Source organism: Phoxinus phoxinus (genome assembly GCF_949152265.1).
Source record: "Phoxinus phoxinus genome assembly, chromosome: 13".
NCBI lineage: Eukaryota > Metazoa > Chordata > Actinopteri > Cypriniformes > Leuciscidae > Phoxinus > Phoxinus phoxinus.
Window position 1 is genome coordinate 17,499,405 of NC_136888.1, and position 19,533 is coordinate 17,518,937.

General features: G+C 41.6%; 1 protein-coding gene across 1 annotated transcript; it reads left to right on the forward strand.

The window, feature by feature from the left end:
- Positions 1 to 8,539: 8,539 nt before the first annotated feature.
- Positions 8,540 to 18,347, forward strand: LOC307008882 (uncharacterized protein; the record flags this gene model as incomplete). The annotated part of the gene is made up of 18 exons (XM_079632157.1): positions 8,540 to 8,819; positions 9,108 to 9,600; positions 10,120 to 10,539; positions 10,965 to 11,162; positions 11,377 to 11,526; positions 11,702 to 11,818; positions 12,147 to 12,238; positions 12,343 to 12,467; positions 12,647 to 12,871; positions 12,957 to 13,726; positions 14,546 to 14,691; positions 15,050 to 15,542; positions 16,091 to 16,510; positions 16,835 to 17,032; positions 17,247 to 17,396; positions 17,574 to 17,690; positions 18,008 to 18,099; positions 18,215 to 18,347. The coding sequence occupies exons 1-18, from the start codon at positions 8,677 to 8,679 to the stop codon at positions 18,345 to 18,347; spliced, it is 4,482 nt and encodes a 1,493-aa protein (XP_079488283.1). The 5' UTR covers positions 8,540 to 8,676.
- Positions 18,348 to 19,533: the final 1,186 nt, after the last annotated feature.

Below are 19,533 nucleotides of genomic sequence, written 5' to 3' on the forward strand. Positions count from 1 at the left end.
CATCTTAAAAAAATACCATGTTTTTACAAGACCAAAACGTTTTGCATGTAACTCATATTTGAGACAATAGATTTATGGAGAAAGTAGGGATTTAATCAATGATGCATACTTTAATGAGGTCATTATTATCACTCGAGTGTTATAACATCTTCACTAATGAACACTTTCTATTTAGTCTGAATGATGCTTATTAATATAATCAGTTTTTATGTCATATTTTTTACATTTCAATGCTCAAACCTAAACCAGGGAAGAATTAGATGTGTAAAGATTTAAAGATGATCACTTAGAGAGATGTGAGAGTCCAGCTTGTTCAATTACCTTATGCCCCACTGGCCTGCTTTTGAATAATCTGAACCCTGAAACCAACAAATGAAAACAGGACACCACTCGGGGCATCAAATCAATCTCTCCGGCTGTTGCTCTTTGTGTCCTGTTGTGAGTTACCTGAATAATATAGTTACAGCATACAATATTTGTGACACCTCTGGCTTTATTGCTCACACACACACACACACACACACACACACACACACACACACACACACACACACACACACACACACACACACACACACACACACACACACACACACACACACACACACACACTCTCTCTCTCTCACACACACACACACACACACACACACACACACACACACACACACACACACACACACACACACACACACACACACACACACACACACACACACACACACACACACACACACACACACACACACACACACACTCACACTCTCACACACACACACACACACACACACACACACACACACACACACACACACACTCTCACACTCTCACACACACACACACACACACACACACACACACACACACACACACACACACACACACACACACACACACACAGACACACACACACACACACACACACACACACACACACACACACACACATGTGGATTATTGGACATGTAAAGTCTGAGTTTGTAGGGGCAGGCATGGCTGGATGTCTCCGTAATATTTTTTGCTGTTTCCTTATATTTCTCTCAGATTCCAGCTGCATGATTCCTGTGTGGCAGAGCTTCTTCCAGGTGGTTTGGTTTGCTGCGAATTCTTCCAGGCATGATGGATTGATTTGACACTTTCCCAGTGATGTTTTTAGTTGGTCTTTGTACCGCTTTTTCTGACCCCCTGCAGAACGGCGGCCCTTATGGAGCTGGCCATAAAGGATTTGTTGTGGAAGACGATCTTGTGGCAGCCTAATAACATGCCCAAGCCAGCGTAGTTGATATTCAGTGACTGTTGCCTCCATACTCTTGCAGTTTGTTCTAGCAAGCACTTCAGAATGTGGTACATGGTCATAGCATGTGATCCCCAAGATTCGCTGCAAGCACCATATGGAAACGAACCAGCAACCTTAGGTGATGGTTGTATATGACCCAGGCTTCACAGCTGTAAAGAAGAGTGGTGATGCAGACAGCTTTATAAATGGTAACTTTAGTGCACAATTGAAAGTGCTTATTTTGAAAGACCTTGTGTCGAAGTTTGCCTTATCCGATTTTTTATTTAGTTATCGAGATTACAGTCCTCTGATGCTGCCTAGATACCATTAAAGGATAGCACTATTGTAATTGGTTGTTGTTCTATGGTAAAAACAGGCATAGTAGGTGGAGGGCTGAGCCTCCATTGGTATATCACTTCAGTTTTGGTGGTATTAACTGACAAGCCCAATATCAAGCGTAGCATTAGTTCTGGCAGGTCACGTTAGTCAAACTCGCATCAGCTGACTCTCAGCTGATCCACATCTACCTATAGGAATACGACGCCTATCACCGTATACACATATAAGCTCCTTCAGTATTGTCAGCAGCTATTACGTTTCTCTGGAGCGATTTACCCTCCTCCATCCCCAGCTCCTCCTCTCGCCCAGTCAGGATTTGGCATTCTGATTCCCCTTGAATCAGAATAAATTCTCGAATTATGTTGTACTTTAAAATATTGAATCAATGATATCTGCAATACATTAATGTTGGTTCTGTTCTGTTAACCATAAGGGGGGTTATTGCTGCTCTCCCTGCTCTTATCCATGCTAGGCTGCATGGATGCACAGGGAGTTCTTGCCCAGGGGTGCGTTTCCCAAAAGCATCGTTAGCCAACTATGTTCGCAAGTTCCGTTGTTATCAGCATAGTTTAACGAGTCGGTGTTTCCCGAAACCATCGTTCCAACAAACATTCGCAAACAGCATCGCCAACTTGTGTGGTTGGAACGACAGCTCTCGACCTGTGGTTAGAAGCATAGTTAGTTTACATGACACGTGGACTTAATAAATCCTTATCTTGAGCAAAATAAGCAAGCTGACATTCAGTACAATCTGTATCTTTTATTAATACGATCAAATGTCATTTACGTCTTTAAATTTGTCAAGAGATTTTAAAAAAACGCCGTTTTTTTAAGAGTGCGCGTATGCGAACATGTTCTACTACGTAAGAACGAGTCTATGATTGAATCTGGAAATAAAGCTAAATAACTGAGATAAATGAGAAATAGTCCTCAGATGCCATGTCTGTAATTTATCTAAAAACATTTAGCGTAAATTCGATCTCAAACAGTTTCATTAAAAGAAGTTATTACTCCACCACGTGCGTGACGTCATAAACCAAGGTGATTGAACGACCACTTTGCGACAACATGGTTTCGGGAAACAGTCGTGACTAGCTAGTTGATTTCTCCAACGATCCATCAAACTATGTGTCACGGTTCATAGATCCAATGTCTCTCTCTAGTCTCATGCTTTGTTGTTTACATGTGTGTGAGTGGGTGTGTCCGGATCATTACTGTTCATCAGTATCAGCTGCAATCACTCACCATTACCAGCTGCCACTCATCTCATCTCCTATAAAGGCTCACCACTTTCTCATTCCCTTTGTCAGATCGTTGCATGAAGTCTCTGTGTTGTCTGTTCCTGTTCCCGTGCTTCGTATACCGTCTCGAGTTCCTGTGTCCCGGTTTCACGTCTTGTTGGATTTTGTTTCTTGTCTGGATCACGTCATCACTCATCAGGGCATGCAGCACTTCATCCTTCACTCTGTGTCTGACCATCAAAGTCCCTGCGCCACCGCCTGCATCACCCGGATTAATTATCATCATCATCATCATCATCCTCATTATTGACTATAATTAAAAGGAGCTTTTACTTGCATATTGTGTCCTCGTTTCTGACGTAACAGAACGATCTGACCAAGAATGGATACAGCAAGTACATCAGAGCCAACCATGGAGGACTGTTTGAGCAACAGTATGGCTCGTCTGGAAATTCAAGAGAAGAATTTAAATGATACTGGTCGCGCTGTTCAGGCGTCAGTGGCGCAGGTGTCCGAGCTCACCAGGCAGATCCAACAGCTACAAGCTTCCACTGTTCCACTGCTTTCCACACCGGCCGCTCCCCCCACACCATCGGAGAGCCCATCTCAGTCGGAGCCACGCCTACCAGCCCCAGAGCCCTATTCAGGTGATCCTAAATTTTGCAGAGTTTTTTTTAATCCGGTGTTCCATGCATTTTTCTCTCCAACCCAAGACTTTCCAGACTGAGCAATCCAAGGTCGCCTTCGTACTCACCCTCCTGACTGGGAAAGCGGCGTTATAGGGAATGGCGGTGTGGGAGAATGAAGATCCGTGCTGTGCCTCGTTCCAGGAGCTCTCCACTGAGATGAAAAGATTTTTCGACTGGGTGGTCGGCGGAAGAGAAGCTGCAAGAATGCTGGCTGATTTACGTCAAGGAAAGAGATCAGTGTCAGACTTTTCGATCGAGTTCCGGACCCTAGCAGCGGAGAGCAAATGGAACGAGGAGGCCTAGTGGGACATGTCCCTGCATGGGCTGGCTGACCGCGTCCAGAGAGAGATCTATGCTTTGGACCTGCCCCAGTCTCTTAATGAACTCATTGCTTTAGCCCTCAAAGTTGATGCGCGACTATCGCGAGTTGGAGGTCACGCCACGAGTAGACATCCTCTGGCAGGAGCCGAGGGTCCACGATTTGGAGGCAGGGACGCGGTCAGCCCTGTCGACGATCACGAGCCCATGCAGGTGCGTCGAGCTCGGCTTTCCCGGGAGGAGAGGGAAAGGCGGAGGTCCCAGGGCCTTTGCCTATACTGTGGAGGAGCCGGACACTATGCTTACAACTGTCCGGTAAAAGGGCCAAGCCCGATAGTAAGTATGAGGCTACTATCGGGTGGGATCTCCGCCGAGAAGACCTCATCAACATCTACCCTCCTTCCGGTAAGACTGAGATGGTCAACACTCACTCACGACTGTCAAGCACTCTTGGACTCCGGGGCAGAGGGTAATTTCATGGATCACTCATTCGCACGTCAATTCAAGATTCCCCTCACACATCAGATTGCTGTACACGCACTTAATGGACAAGAACTTCCCACCATCACTTTCGCCACAGAAGACATCACCCTCATCACATCAGGCAACCACACTGAGATCATCTCTTTTTATATCCTGGACATTCCCCTTGCACCCATTGTCCCACCCAGGTCACCCTTGGCTCACCCGGCACAACCCTAAAGTGGACTGGCAGCTCAAGTCTGTGTCTTCGTGGAGTAATCAGTGTCATAAGTCTTGTCTAGTGTCTGCCTGTCCGTCTGTTTCTGTCCCTGTGTTGTAGGAGGAGGCAGTGGTTCTATCTAACGTGCCCGCGGAGTACCTGGACCTGGAGGAGGTGTTCAGTAAGTCTCTGGCTGCTTCTCTCCCTCCAAATTAATGGACAAAAACTTCCCACCATCACTTTCGCCACAGAAGACATCACCCTCATCACATCAGGCAACCACACCGAGATCATCTCTTTCTATATCCTGGACATTCCCCTTGCACCCATTGTCCCACCCAGGTCACCCTTGGCTCACCCGGCACAACCCTAAAGTGGACTGGCAGCTCAAGTCTGTGTCTTCGTGGAGTAATCACTGTCATAAGTCTTGTCTAGTGTCTGCCTGTCCGTCTGTTTCTGTCCCTGTGTTGTAGGAGGAGGCAGTGGATCTACCTAACGTGCCCGCGGAGTACCTGGACCTGGAGGAGGTGTTCAGTAAGTCTCTGGCTGCTTCTCTCCCTCCGCATCGTCCCTATGACTGTGCCATATACTTATTACCAGGTACGGCTCCGCCCAAGGGCAAGTTATATTCGCTCTCAACACCAGAGAGGGAGGCTATGGAGAAATATATTTCGGATTCTCTAGCAACAGGGTTCATCCGCCCTTCCTCTTCTCCAGCGGGGGCGGGATTCTTTTTTGTGGGGAAGAAGGATGGATATCTGCGACCTTGCATTGACTACCGGGGGTTGAACAACATCACGGTAAAGAATATCTATCCTTTGCCGTTGATGTCTTCAGCCTTCGAGAGGTTGCAGGGAGCGTCCATCTTCACAAAATTGGATTTACGTAATGCCTATCATTTGGTCCGCATCAGGGAGGGGGATGAGTGGAAGACCGCGTTTAACACCCCCAGGGGACACTTTGAATACATAACCTTGAAATGAAATGGGAATATGACATCTGTGAAGAACAATCCTCTTCATACAGGCCTCTGTTAAACTTGTTTGGGTCAGTCACACCATGCAAGAAAAATCTGTCCTACTGTCAAAAACTCACTAGTATTTTGTGCAATCAACACTGTAGGTTGTTATATTTATTTTTGTGTGGACTCAATTATTCCCAAAAAGTATGTTAAAGTGTATGCAAATAATAAGCCATGGGTCACTAGCTCACTGAAACAAGTGTTAATGAAAAAACATAGGGCTTTTCATAAAGGGGATGAGCGTGAAATTAGGGAGGCAACTAAGGAGGTCAGAGTAGAAACCAAGAAGGCTAAATTGCAATATAAAAATAAGATAGAGGAACGACTGGGCAGTAACAACTTGAAGGTAGCATGGGATGGTGTGAAAAGAATGGTAGGTCTGCAAAAAACACAAAATAAATCAGTCCAATTGCCAATGTATAAAAATGATAGCGAGTTGTCTGAAGCGTTGAACACCCCTTTTTCACGTTTTGATATTCATGATTTTTCAGACAAACTAAAGAAATGAACTGAGGAACAGGCTCAGGTAGAATCTATACCCTTCTCAATTACAAAGGAGGAGGTTAGGTTTGTATTTAACTAAGGTACTAAGAGAACTAAGGTAAATAAGTGTCCAGATGGAATTACTGGAAGATTGTTGAAGTTCTGTTCAGAGCAGCTCTGTGGGGTGTTTGCTGACATTTTTTAGATGTCCTGGGAACAGGGAAGGGTCCCAACGGCTTGGAAGGAGTCTATCATAGTTCCGGTGGCAAAGTGCAACTCTGCAAGCACATTAAATGACTTCAGACCAGTGGCATTGACCTCACTGGTCATGAAGTCATTTGAAAGGATTGTAAAGCGGCTTCTGCTGTTCAGGGTGGGTGGGGCCCTGTGCCCGGTTGCATAAAGCACCTTAAGTGAAATTTTCCCTTAAGTTCGCCTTATGTTTCCCTTAAACCTAAGGGTGTTGCAGAAAAATACCCTTAAGTGTTACTTAACGTTTTTTTTTAAGTGAAACGTCATTAACACTTAGAATTTCCCTTAAATGCTGTTTTTTCACTTAAGGAATCCCTTAAAAAGCGTTAAGTGTTGCATAAAACCCCTTAACGGTCATTTCCCTAAGTATAACATAAGGTTTGGAAATCGTAACCTTAAGAGTAACGCGGACAAAAAATAAGACGACATGGCTGAATTTATGGAACCAGCTGAAGATCATTATGTGGCAAAAATAATTTTTAGGGATAGGGAGAACCCTTTGGACCATCTTAGCGATGAAAAATTGTTGCAAGAATACCGTTTTGATCGACGTGCAATATTTGACATCACTAACAAACTAGACGGCGACCTTGACCGTGTCACACATCGCAACCACTCTTTACCTGCGGTGTTACAGGTTTGATGCAAATGAAATGGCCATTTCACGCAGTGCTGTGAGCTGTTGTGTAGCATCAGGATTGCCTAACATGGCACAGTATGCTGCCCCACGAGACACCGTACATACACAAGACGAGTCTGACAGTGAATGATCTCCCTCTAGCAGATCTGACAGTCTGACTACAAATGGAGTGTCATGTTTCCTGAATAAATGCATCAAAAAAGAGGCTGTATTCTAAATGTTAAACTTTCTCTCAGGTGTAGTGTTGTTCATTAAAAAAATGAAACCTGGCAAGGGATCTCTACAGCTCAACAAACCAACATATAATATTGAGAATTCTGTTTACTGAGTAAAATTAATATTATTATTTTGAACCTTGTACCAGGTCTAGTAGTTCTCGTCATGTGTATGGCAAAGCAGGTGCCTCTCGGGCACGGACACCACCATCTCCGGCACGGACACAGACACAGACACGGACACCACCGTCTCCGGCACGACACGGACACCACCGGACACCACCGTCTCAGGCATGGACACCACCATCACCATCAAATAATAATATTTGGATCACGGCTTAGAACCCAAAGGGTCAAATTTGGCCGCTGTTAATTGCTGCTACCCAAAATAAATAAAAAATAAAAAAAATGTCAAATTTAACTTCAAAAGCCCAGAGTGCCACTTCTGACCCCTGCATAGAGACACCTAGTTGATGAATATTGAACTCACAAGTGCCAGAGTGGTAGTAAGAAGATGGCTGACCACATGCTGTTTTGTTGAGCTGGAAACCTACCCAAACAAAATCGTCTTCTCAGCAAACCAGCGGTTGGTAAAATTGTGTATTTTTGGTTAATCTATTTAGTATTAGCTTGCAGAATGCCTAGAAGTATGTTTTATATTATTTTTGGATAAATTAGTGACTCTGAGCTAGTTAAAAAAACGATGGGTCAAAAATGACCCTCTGGGTGTATGGGTTCAAAAAATGTCGGGTCAAAAATGACCCTCTGGTTCTTTGAGTGATTTTGATGGAGAATGGTGACAGTCCTGTACTTGGCTAAAGCCTTGAAATAAATTCATTTGTATAATATATTTTACTAAGTTACCTCAGTAGTACAGGGCCAGAGACTAATAAAGTAGTATATCTTTTCCAGTTGTAAATATTGTAAAAAAAGAAAAGAAAAGAAAAGTCACCTTGGTCATTTATTTGTAATTTTACTTATAATGGCAGTAATTCTAAATGTACAGATTTAACCAATAAAAGCAAGACATTGAACTCATGATGTGGCCTAATGCTGCGTAACCTTGAAATGAAATGGGAATATGACATCTGTGAAGAACAATCCTCTTCATACAGGCCTCTGTTAAACTTGTTTGGGGTCACAGTCACACCATGCAAGAAAAATCTGTCCTACTGTCAAAAACTCACTAGTATTTTGTGCAATCAAAATGGATGATTGCATATTCAAATAACTATCCCATGCTTTATTTAATATATTTGTCTCTGAGTTCAATATTTTTTTATACATTTTGTTTTAATATCTTTGTGACTGTGAAGATGTTTTATGCAAAAGGAATACTCTATAATAATTATGTGGCCAAGACACAAACTGAAAAAATTTCTTCAAGCTCTACAACTATGATGTCACAAAGACATTCTATTGAACTGTCCAGAGCAAAACTCCTCACAAAGACAAAATCCTGAGGTGACTTTAATCAGAGTTTGAGGTGAGAAGACTGAATACATTTACAGTCCTGAGAGAACATGGAGAACATAAGAGCCACAGCCTTTGACGTGTTTGATGAAGCACGTTTACTGGGCGAACACACTGACATGATCATCAAGTCAAATGACAGAGAATTTGAAGTGCACAAGATCATCATGTGTGGCTGCAGCACCTACTTTAGGTGAGAAGAAGCATTTGAACTGCAATTGTGCGCAAATTACCTAGAAATGATTGTAATTATATACATAATTTCCACTGCCAACATTATACTGTTGAATGTAACTACGGTATCTAGGAAAACTAAATAATTTAATTCTTAATTTTTATGGAATTGAAGTGGCAATGAATGGTGAAACTAATTGGATTCGTTACATGATAAAATTTGGCTGAAATTAAATTGTAAATAACTAAAAGTTATTTTATTAATGCTAATTATTAATGCCTATTTGTTTGTCATATTTGTTCACAGGGCTCTTTTATCCAACAACTGGAGCAGCCCAGCACAACATTTCTGTGAAGTTCCAGGAATATCCCAAGACATCATGCCTCTTATTATCCAGTATGCGTACACAAGATCTGTGCTCATTACTCAAGAGAATGTGGTGGAGCTCTTGGTGGCGGCTGAAATGCTCTTAGTCTCAGGTCTTGTAGATGCCTGCTGTCAGTTCCTGGAGTCACATTTATGCCCCGAGAACTGCATTGGCATCTGCAAGTTTACAGAGGACTTTTACTCCTGCTCAAAGCTCCACTGTAAAGCAAAGCACTACATCCTGCAGCACTTTGAGGAGGTTCTGGACGTATCTGAGGAGTTCCTGGAGCTCTCCCTGGAACAGCTTGAGGAGATCATTGATGAGGATGAGCTGAATGTTAAACAGGAGGAGGTGGTTTTTGAAGCCGTCCTCCACTGGATTAATCATGCACCAGAAAACAGGAGGCAACACATTGCCGTGCTTCTGCCAAAGGTAGAACAGATTTATGTCTTGTTTTTCACCACCAATATCTTAACTCTTAAATCAAGATACATTTTCTGCTATTATTTTAATGTTAGTTAAATGTTAGAAATTTTGTTTTGTGTTTTTGCCATTTATATATATATTTTTTAATTAGTCTATAATTTACTATTTTTTGTCAGTTAAATTGTAAGCTATTTTAGTATACTAAATGAAAATGAGAAAAGGTTTTTAATTTTATTTTAGGGTTTTAGTTTTAGTTTAACTACAACAATTCTGGCATGCGGTGAGAAAAATAAACTTAATTGAAAGGGCAGACAAGTTTACTCTTCTTCCCCTTCTGACAGATTTTCTACTTGTTTTAAGCAGTAACTCACTTAATTTTCATACATTTTTTCATAAAACGACTTAATGTCATTTTAAGTCATTAAGTCATTTTGGAAATCCTGTTTCGTTGTTTAACACCATATAACTGCTTAGTAACAGTCTTGCAACAGTCTCTGAAAGTCTAAACTCTCTCTTGTGCTTCAGGTTCGATTGGGATTGATAACATCAGCCTACTTCATCAATAATGTAAAGTGCAATGCACTAGTGATGGAGAATGAAGCCTGCATGCCTGTTATCATCAATGCAATGAAGACTTTGTTTGACCTCAACAAGGATGAATCCACCAACTTAGAACTAATGCATCAACTGACACGCCCACGTCTGCCCTCATCAATCTTATTGGCCATCGGAGGATGGAGCGGCGGCAATCCCACCAATGAGATTGAGGCATTTGATGCGAAGGCAGACTGCTGGGTCAGTGTGACTCAAGAGGATGAGCGTCCCAGAGCCTATCATGGTACAGCAGTCCTGGATGAGTTTGTCTACTGTATTGGTGGTTTTGATGGTGTGGAGTATTTCAACAGCGTGAGGAAATTAAATCTTATCACTCAGACTTGGCAAGAGGTGAGTAATGCTGTGGGTCAACATGTAACTTTAATGTAGCTTCCTTCACTAAACAGTATTGTGGGACAGTGAGGGTACCGGATTGTACTTTGATATGGACCAAAGTGCTGAATGATGTGCTGTACTCCACATTACTTCAAAGAACACCACTGTATTACCCTATTACATGGTAAAATCATGATACATTTTTGTTTGTGTTCCAGCAATTGTTGTAGCTTTGTATAATATAATATAATATAATATAATATAATATAATATAATATAATATAATATAATATACCAGAGTTACCATCATGATTGTGTCAAAAAATAACATTAAGAAAAATAATAATACCATTGTACTTATATTTGCAACTGATAGGACAGAACTAATGAGATGGTGTATTGATGTGTGTTCGCACACTGATGTATTTGGTGTGTTGTAGGTGGCCCCCATGTATGAACGCAGATGCTATATTAGTGTTGCTGTTCTGGACGGGCTCATTTATGCCATTGGTGGTTTTGATGGACACCAACGGCTTAAAACAGTAGAGCGCTACGATCCAAACACCAATCAGTGGACAATGATGGCACCCATGAATGAACGGAGGAGTGACTCTAGCGCCACCTCACTGCAGGGCAGGGTAAGAGCACTTACCCATGATTCCACACTCTTCTGCTGGAGACTCTCAATGCCTGTAAAGCATGAAGGAAACGTGAAATGGAGATATGGCATAAGGAATAGTGTAAATATGAAAAGGAATATCATAAAATCAACAGTGTTTTAAACACTGCTTTTCTGATCAATCTGTGATGATTTTGCACAAACATCATGCATGTTATTTTTGTGTTTGTCAGATTTATATCTGTGGTGGTTTTACTGGGATCGAGTGTCTCTTCTCTGCTGAGAGCTTCAACCCTGAAACAAACCAGTGGACTCTCATCGCTCCCATGAGTAGCCGCCGCAGTGGTGTTGGTGTGATCGCTTATGCAGATCTAGTGTATGCTGTGAGTATTAAACACACATATCAGTTTTATAGGTTTAATTAACTATGTTAAGCATGACACAAATACAGAAATATGGAACAATCACAGTTTAAAGGTTGCACTTCTGTAAATGTATGCATTGATGTGCATATATACAAATGCACAGAATACATAAAAAAAGTGTATTTATTTAAAGGTTGGTGGTTTTGATGGTGCCAGTCGTTTGCGGAGTGCGGAGGCCTACAATCCGCTGACTAACATCTGGAGTGATGTTGCATCAATGTACAACCCACGCAGCAACTTTGGCATTGAGGTGAGATGTGGACATTTAATATCTGTATAAAATAACATTACAAAAATGTTTTGACGATAATGATTATGGGGGAATTTATTTATTTATTTATTTTAATTTTAATTTTATTTTTAATTTTATTTTTTTTGATAATAATTATTGAGAATAATTGGAAAGTTGCACCGTAAAATTGTAGAAGGCTTCAAAGATCAATGTGCGTCAAAACATTCAACATTCACAACATTCACAAATGAAATGTTGCATCTATAATAAGATGTATTAATGTAAAGTTAAAGACAGTAGCTGTACACATTATTTATTTTTATTTTTAACTTCCTTAAAAATTCAGGTAGTTAATGATCAGTTGTTTGCTGTCGGAGGCTTTAATGGATTAAGCACCACCTCTGATGTGGAGTGCTACGATGAGAAGACAGATGAATGGTAACTTCCACAAACATACAGAACATTTTACACATTAGATAAAAGTCTATAAGTCTAATGCAGGGTATATTTCATTGCATTCCATGCATCTGTTTTCTATACAGGTTTGATGCAAATGAAATGGCCATTTCCCGCAGTGCTCTGACCTGTTGTGTAGCATCAGGATTGCCTAACATGGCACAGTATGCTGCCCCACGAGACATCGTACAGACACAAGACGAGTCTGACAGTGAATGATCTCCCTCTAGCAGATCTGACAGTCTGACTACAAATGGAGTGTCCTGTTTTCTGAATAAATGCATTCAAAAAAGAGGCTGTATTCTAAATGTTAAACTTTCTCTCAGGTGTAGTGTTGTTCATTAAAAAAATTAAACCTCTCCGGTACGGTCACCACCGTCTCCGGCACAGACACCACCATCTCCGGCACGGACACCACCATCTCCAGCACTGACACCACCATCTCCAGCACAGACACCACCATCTCCAGCACAGACACCACCATCTCCAGCACAGACACCACCATCTCCAGCACAGACACCACCATCTCCAGCACTGACACCACCATCTCCGGCACGGACACCGTCGTCTCTGGCAAGGACACCACCATCTCCAGCACTGACACCACCATCTCCGGCACGGACACCACCATCTCCGGCACGGACACCACCATCTCCGGCACGGACACCACCATCTCCGGCACGGACACCACCGTCTCCAGCACTGACACCACCATCTCCGGCACGGACACCACCATCTCCAGCACTGACACCACCATCTCCGGCACGGACACCATCGTCTCTGGCAAGGACACCACCGTCTCCAGCACTGACACCACCATCTCCGGCACGGACACCGTCGTCTCTGGCAAGGACACCACCGTCTCCAGCGCAGACACGAACACCGTCGGACACCACCAACTCCGGCACAGACACCACCATCTCCAGCACTGACACCACCATCTCCGGCACGGACACCGCCGTCTACCGCACGGACACTATCGTCTCTGGCACGGACGCCACCGTCTCCGGCACGGGCACCACTGGACACCACCGGCTCCGGCACGGATACAGATACGGACACCACTGTCTCCGGCACGGACACAGACACGGACATCAACGTCTCGGCACGGACACCGCTATCTCCGGCACTGACACCACCGGACATCACCGTCTCTGGCACGTGCACGGACACCACCGTCTCCGGCACGTGCACGGAAACCACCGTTTCCAGCAAGGACACGGACACCACCGTCTCCGGCACGGACACCACCGGACACTACCGTCTCCAGCACGGACACTACCGTCTCTGGCATGGACACTATCGTCTCCGGACACCACTGTCTCCAGCACGGACACTACCGTCTCTGGCACGGACACCATCGTCTCCGGACACCACTGTCTCCGGCACGGACACCACCGTCTCTTGCACGGACACCATCGTCTCCGGACACCTCTGTCTCCGGCACGGACACCACCGTCTCCGGCATGGGTACGGACACCACCGTCTCCGGACACATATATTAGGTCAAATTCCAAAAAAAAATAAAATAATAATAATAATTGGGTCACGGCTTCATGTCCATGGGAAAATGTGGGTCCCATGGCCAATCCAGTTGAGAACTGCTGGTATAAGGGACAATTTCAGATACAGCCTTAGTGTGTTAGTTACTGTTCAAAGTTTGGTGAATATTTCCAGTTATAAATATTGTAATAAAAAAAAAATAAAAAAAGAAAAGTCAGCTTGGTCAATTATTTGTAATTTTACTTATAATGGCAGTAATTCTAAATGTACAGATTTAACCAATAAAAGCATGACATTGCACTCATGATGTGGCCTAATGCTGCGTAACCTTGAAATGGAATGGGAATATGACATCTGTGAAGAACAATCCTCTTCATACAGGCCTCTGTTAAACTTGTTTGGGGTCACAGTCACACCATGCAAGAAAAATCTGTCCTACTGTCAAAAACTCACTAGTATTTTGTGCAATCAAAATGGATGATTGCATATTCAAATAACTATCCCATGCTTTATTTAATATATTTGTCTCTGAGTTCAATATTTTTTTATACATTTTGTTTTAATATCTTTGTGACTGTGAAGATGTTTTATGCAAAAGGAATACTCTATAATAATTATGTGGCCAAGACACAAACTGAAAACATTTCTTCAAGCTCTACAACTATGATGTCACAAAGACATTCTATTGAACTGTCCAGAGCAAAACTCCTCTCAAAGACAAAATCCTGAGGTGACTTTAATCCGAGTTTGAGGTGAGAAGACTGAATACATTTACAGTCCTGAGAGAACATGGAGAACATAAGAGCCACAGCCTTTGACGTGTTTGATGAAGCACGTTTACTGGGCGAACACACTGACATGATCATCAAGTCAAATGACAGAGAATTTGAAGTGCACAAGATCATCATGTGTGGCTGCAGCACCTACTTTAGGTGAGAAGAAGCATTTGAACTGCAATTGTGCGCAAATTACCTAGAAATGATTGTAATTATATACATAATTTCCACTGCCAACATTATACTGTTGAAACTGCCTAAGCTACCCGAATATATAAACTCTTGAAAATGAACGAGTGTATTGGCAGAACAAAGACTGTAACTACGGTATCTAGAAAAACGCTTTCCTGAAATTTGATTCTTCATTTTTATGGAATTGAAGTGGCAATGAATGGTGAAACTAATTGGATTCTTTACATGAGAATATTTGACTGAAATTAAATTGTAAATAACTAAAAGTTATTTTATTAATGCTCATTAATAATGCCTAATTGTTTGTCATATTTGTTCACAGGGCTCTTTTCTCCAACAACTGGAGCAGCCCAGCACAACATTTCTGTGAAATTCCAGGAATATCCCAAGACATCATGCCTCTTATTATCCAGTATGCGTACACAAGATCTGTGCTCATTACTCAAGAGAATGTGGTGGAGCTCTTGGTGGCGGCTGAAATGATCTTAGTCTCAGGTCTTGTAGATGCCTGCTGTCAGTTCCTGGAGTCACATTTATGCCCTGAGAACTGCATTGGCATCTGCAAGTTTACAGAGGACGTTTACTCCTGCTCAAAGCTCCACTGTAAAGCAAAGCACTACATCCTGCAGCACTTTGAGGAGGTTCTGGACGTATCTGAGGAGTTCCTGGAGCTCTCCCTGGAACAGCTTGAGGAGATCATTGATGAGGATGAGCTGAATGTTAAACAGGAGGAGGTGGTTTTTGAAGCCGTCCTCCACTGGATTAATCATGCACCAGAAAACAGGAGGCAACACATTGCCGTGCTTCTGCCAAAGGTAGAACAGATTTATGTCTTGTTTTTCATTACAAATATCTTAAACTCTTAAATCAAGATACATTTTCTGCTATAATTAAATATTTTGTCATTTTGTTTTGTGTTTTTTTCATTTATATTATTACTTTTTTGTTTAAATGTGTCTAAAATGTACTAACTTTATTTCAATTTTAGTTATTTTAGTATACACCAGACTAAATTAAAATGAAAAACGGTGCCTTGACAACTAGTTTAAGTTTTTAATATATTAAAAAAAAAAAAATTAAAATATTTTATTTTATTTAAATTTGATTTTAGAGTTTTAGTTTAACCACCACAATCCTGGCATGGAGTAAGGAAAATAATCTTAATTCAAATGTCAAACGAATTTATTTTTCTTCCACTTCCACTTTTAAGCATTAACTCACTTCATTTTGATACATTTTTCAGAAAACAAGACAATATCTTGAGTAATTTTAGAAATCATTTTCCATTTTTGAACACCATATAACTGCTTAGTAACAGTCTTGCAACAGTCTCTAAAAGTCTAAACTCTCTCTTGTGCTTCAGGTTCGATTGGGATTGATAACATCAGCCTACTTCATCAATAATGTAAAGTGCAATGCACTAGTGATGGAGAATGAAGCCTGCATGCCTGTTATCATCAAGGCAATGAAGACTTTGTTTGACCTCAACATGGATGAATCCACCAACTCAGAACTAATGCATCAACTGACACGCCCACGTCTGCCCTCATCAATCCTATTGGCCATCGGAGGATGGAGCGGCGGCAATCCCACCAATGAGATTGAGGCATTTGATGCGAAGGCAGACTGCTGGGTTAGTGTGACTCAAGAGGATGAGCGTTCCAGAGCCTATCATGGTACAGCAGTCCTGGATGAGTTTGTCTACTGTATTGGTGGTTATGATGGTGTGGAGTATTTCAACAGCGTGAGGAAATTCAATCTTATCACTCAGACTTGGCAAGAGGTGAGTAATGCTGTGGGTCAACATGTAACTTTAATGTAGCTTCCTTTACAAATACATTTTTGTTTGTGTTTCAGCAATTGTTGTAGCTTTGTATAATATAATATAATATAATATAATATAATATAATATAATATAATATAATATAATATAATATAATATAATATAATATAATACATCAGAGTTACCATCATGATTGTGACAAAAAATATAATTAAAAAAATAATAATAGTAATAACATTGTACTTATTTGCAACAGATAGGACAGAACTAATGAGATGGTGTATTGATGTGTGTTCGCACACTGATGTATTTGGTGTGTTGTAGGTGGCCCCCATGTATGAACGCAGATGCTATATTAGTGTTGCTGTTCTGGACGGGCTCATTTATGCCATTGGTGGTTTTGATGGACACCAACGGCTTAAAACAGTAGAGCGCTACGATCCAAACACCAATCAGTGGACAATGATGGCACCCATGAATGAACGGAGGAGTGACTCTAGCGCCACCTCACTGCAGGGCAGGGTAAGAGCACTTACCCATGATTCCACACTCTTCTGCTGGAGACTCTCAATGCCTGTAAAGCACGAAGGAAATGTGAAATGGAGATATGGCATAAGGAATAGTGTAAATATGAAAAGGAATATCATTTAATTAACAGTGTTTTAAACACTGCTTTTCTGATCAATCTGTGATGATTTTGCACAAACATCATGCATGTTATTTTTGTGTTTGTCAGATTTATATCTGTGGTGGTTTTACTGGGATCGAGTGTCTCTTCTCTGCTGAGAGCTTCAACCCTGAAACAAACCAGTGGACTCTCATCGCTCCCATGAGTAGCCGCCGCAGTGGTGTTGGTGTGATCGCTTATGCAGATCTAGTGTATGCTGTGAGTATTAAACACACATATCAGTCTAATAGTTTTAATTAACTATGATAACCATGACACAAATACAGAAATATGGAACAATCACAGTTTAAAGGTTGGACTTCTGTAAATGTATGCATTGATGTGCATATATACAAATGCACAGAATACATAAATAAAAAGTGTATTTATTTAAAGGTTGGTGGTTTTGATGGTGCCAATCGTTTGCGGAGTGCGGAGGCCTACAATCCACTGACTAACATCTGGAGTGATGTTGCATCAATGTACAACCCACGCAGCAACTTTGGCATTGAGGTGAGATGTGGACAGTTAAAATCTGTATCTGGTGAAACTAAGAAATAACATTACATTAATGATTTGATGATAATGAGTATGCAGGAAAAAAAAAATGTTTGGTCCCATATTGACAATAAGTGGAAAGTTGCACGCTAAAATTATTGAAGGCTTCAAAGATCAATGTGTTTGACTATAAAAACATCCACCTAATTCAAAGAGCCAAAAAAATATACTATGTTTAATTGAAGTGTTGTATCTATAAGATTTATTCATGTCACGTTTAAGACTTTAGCTGTACATTATTTATTTTCCTTTTTCCTTTCCTCAAATTCCAGGTAGTTAATGATCAGTTGTTTGCTGTCGGAGGCTTTAATGGATTCAGCACCACCTCTGATGTGGAGTGCTACGATGAGAAGACAGATGAATGGTAACTTCCACAAACACTAAATCTCACAGATCATTTCATACTGCCTTTTATAAGTGTAAGTCTATAAGTCTAATACAGCCTATATTTCATTGCATTCCTCGTATCTGTTAAACAGGTTTGATACAAATGAAATGGCCGTTTCCCGCAGTGCTCTGACCTGTTGTGTAGCATCAGGATTGCCTAACATGGCACAGTATGCTGCCCCACGAGACATCGTACAGACACAAGACGAGTCTGACAGTGAATGATCTCCCTCTAGCAGATCTGACAGTCTGACTACAAATGGAGTGTCCTGTTTTCTGAATAAATGCATTCAAAAAAGAGGCTGTATTCTAAATGTTAAACTTTCTCTCAGGTGTAGTGTTGTTCATTAAAAAAATTAAACCTCTCCGGTACGGTCACCACCGTCTCCGGCACTGACACCACCGGACATCACCGTCTCTGGCACGTGCACGGAAACCACCGTTTCCAGCAAGGACACGGACACCACAACCACCGTTTCCAGCAAGGACACGGACACCACAACCACCGTTTCCAGCAAGGACACGGACACCACCGTCTCCGGCACGGACACCACCGGACACTACCGTCTCCAGCACGGACACCATCGTCTCCGGACACCTCTGTCTCCGGCACGGACACCACCGTCTCCGGTATGGGCACGGACACCACCGTCTCCGGACACATATATTAGGTCAAATTCCAAAAAAAATAAAATAATAATAATAATTGGGTCACGGCTTCATGTCCATGGGAAAATGTGGGTCCCATGGCCAATCCAGTTGAGAACTGCTGGTATAAGGGACAATTTCAGATACAGTCTTAGTGTGTTAGTTACTGTTCAAAGTTTGGTGAATATTTCCAGTTATAAATAATGTAATAAAAAAAAGAAAAAAAAAAGAAAAGTCAGCTTGGTCAATTATTTGTAATTTTACTTATAATGGCAGTAATTCTAAATGTACAGATTTAACCAATAAAAGCATGACATTGCACTCATGATGTGGCCTAATGCTGCGTAACCTTGAAATGAAATGGGAATATGACATCTGTGAAGAACAATCCTCTTCATACAGGCCTCTGTTAAACTTGTTTGGGGTCACAGTCACACCATGCAAGAAAAATCTGTCCCACTGTCAAAAACTCACTAGTATTTTGTGCAATCAAAATGGATGATTGCATATTCAAATAACTATCCCATGCTTTATTTAATATATTTGTCTCTGAGTTCAATATTTTTTTATACATTTTGTTTTAATATCTTTGTGACTGTGAAGATGTTTTATGCAAAAGGAATACTCTATAATAATTATGTGGCCAAGACACAAACTGAAAGAATTTCTTCAAACTCTACAACTATGATGTCACAAAGACATTCTATTGAACTGTCCAGAGCAAAACTCCTCACAAAGACAAAATCCTGAGGTGACTTTAATC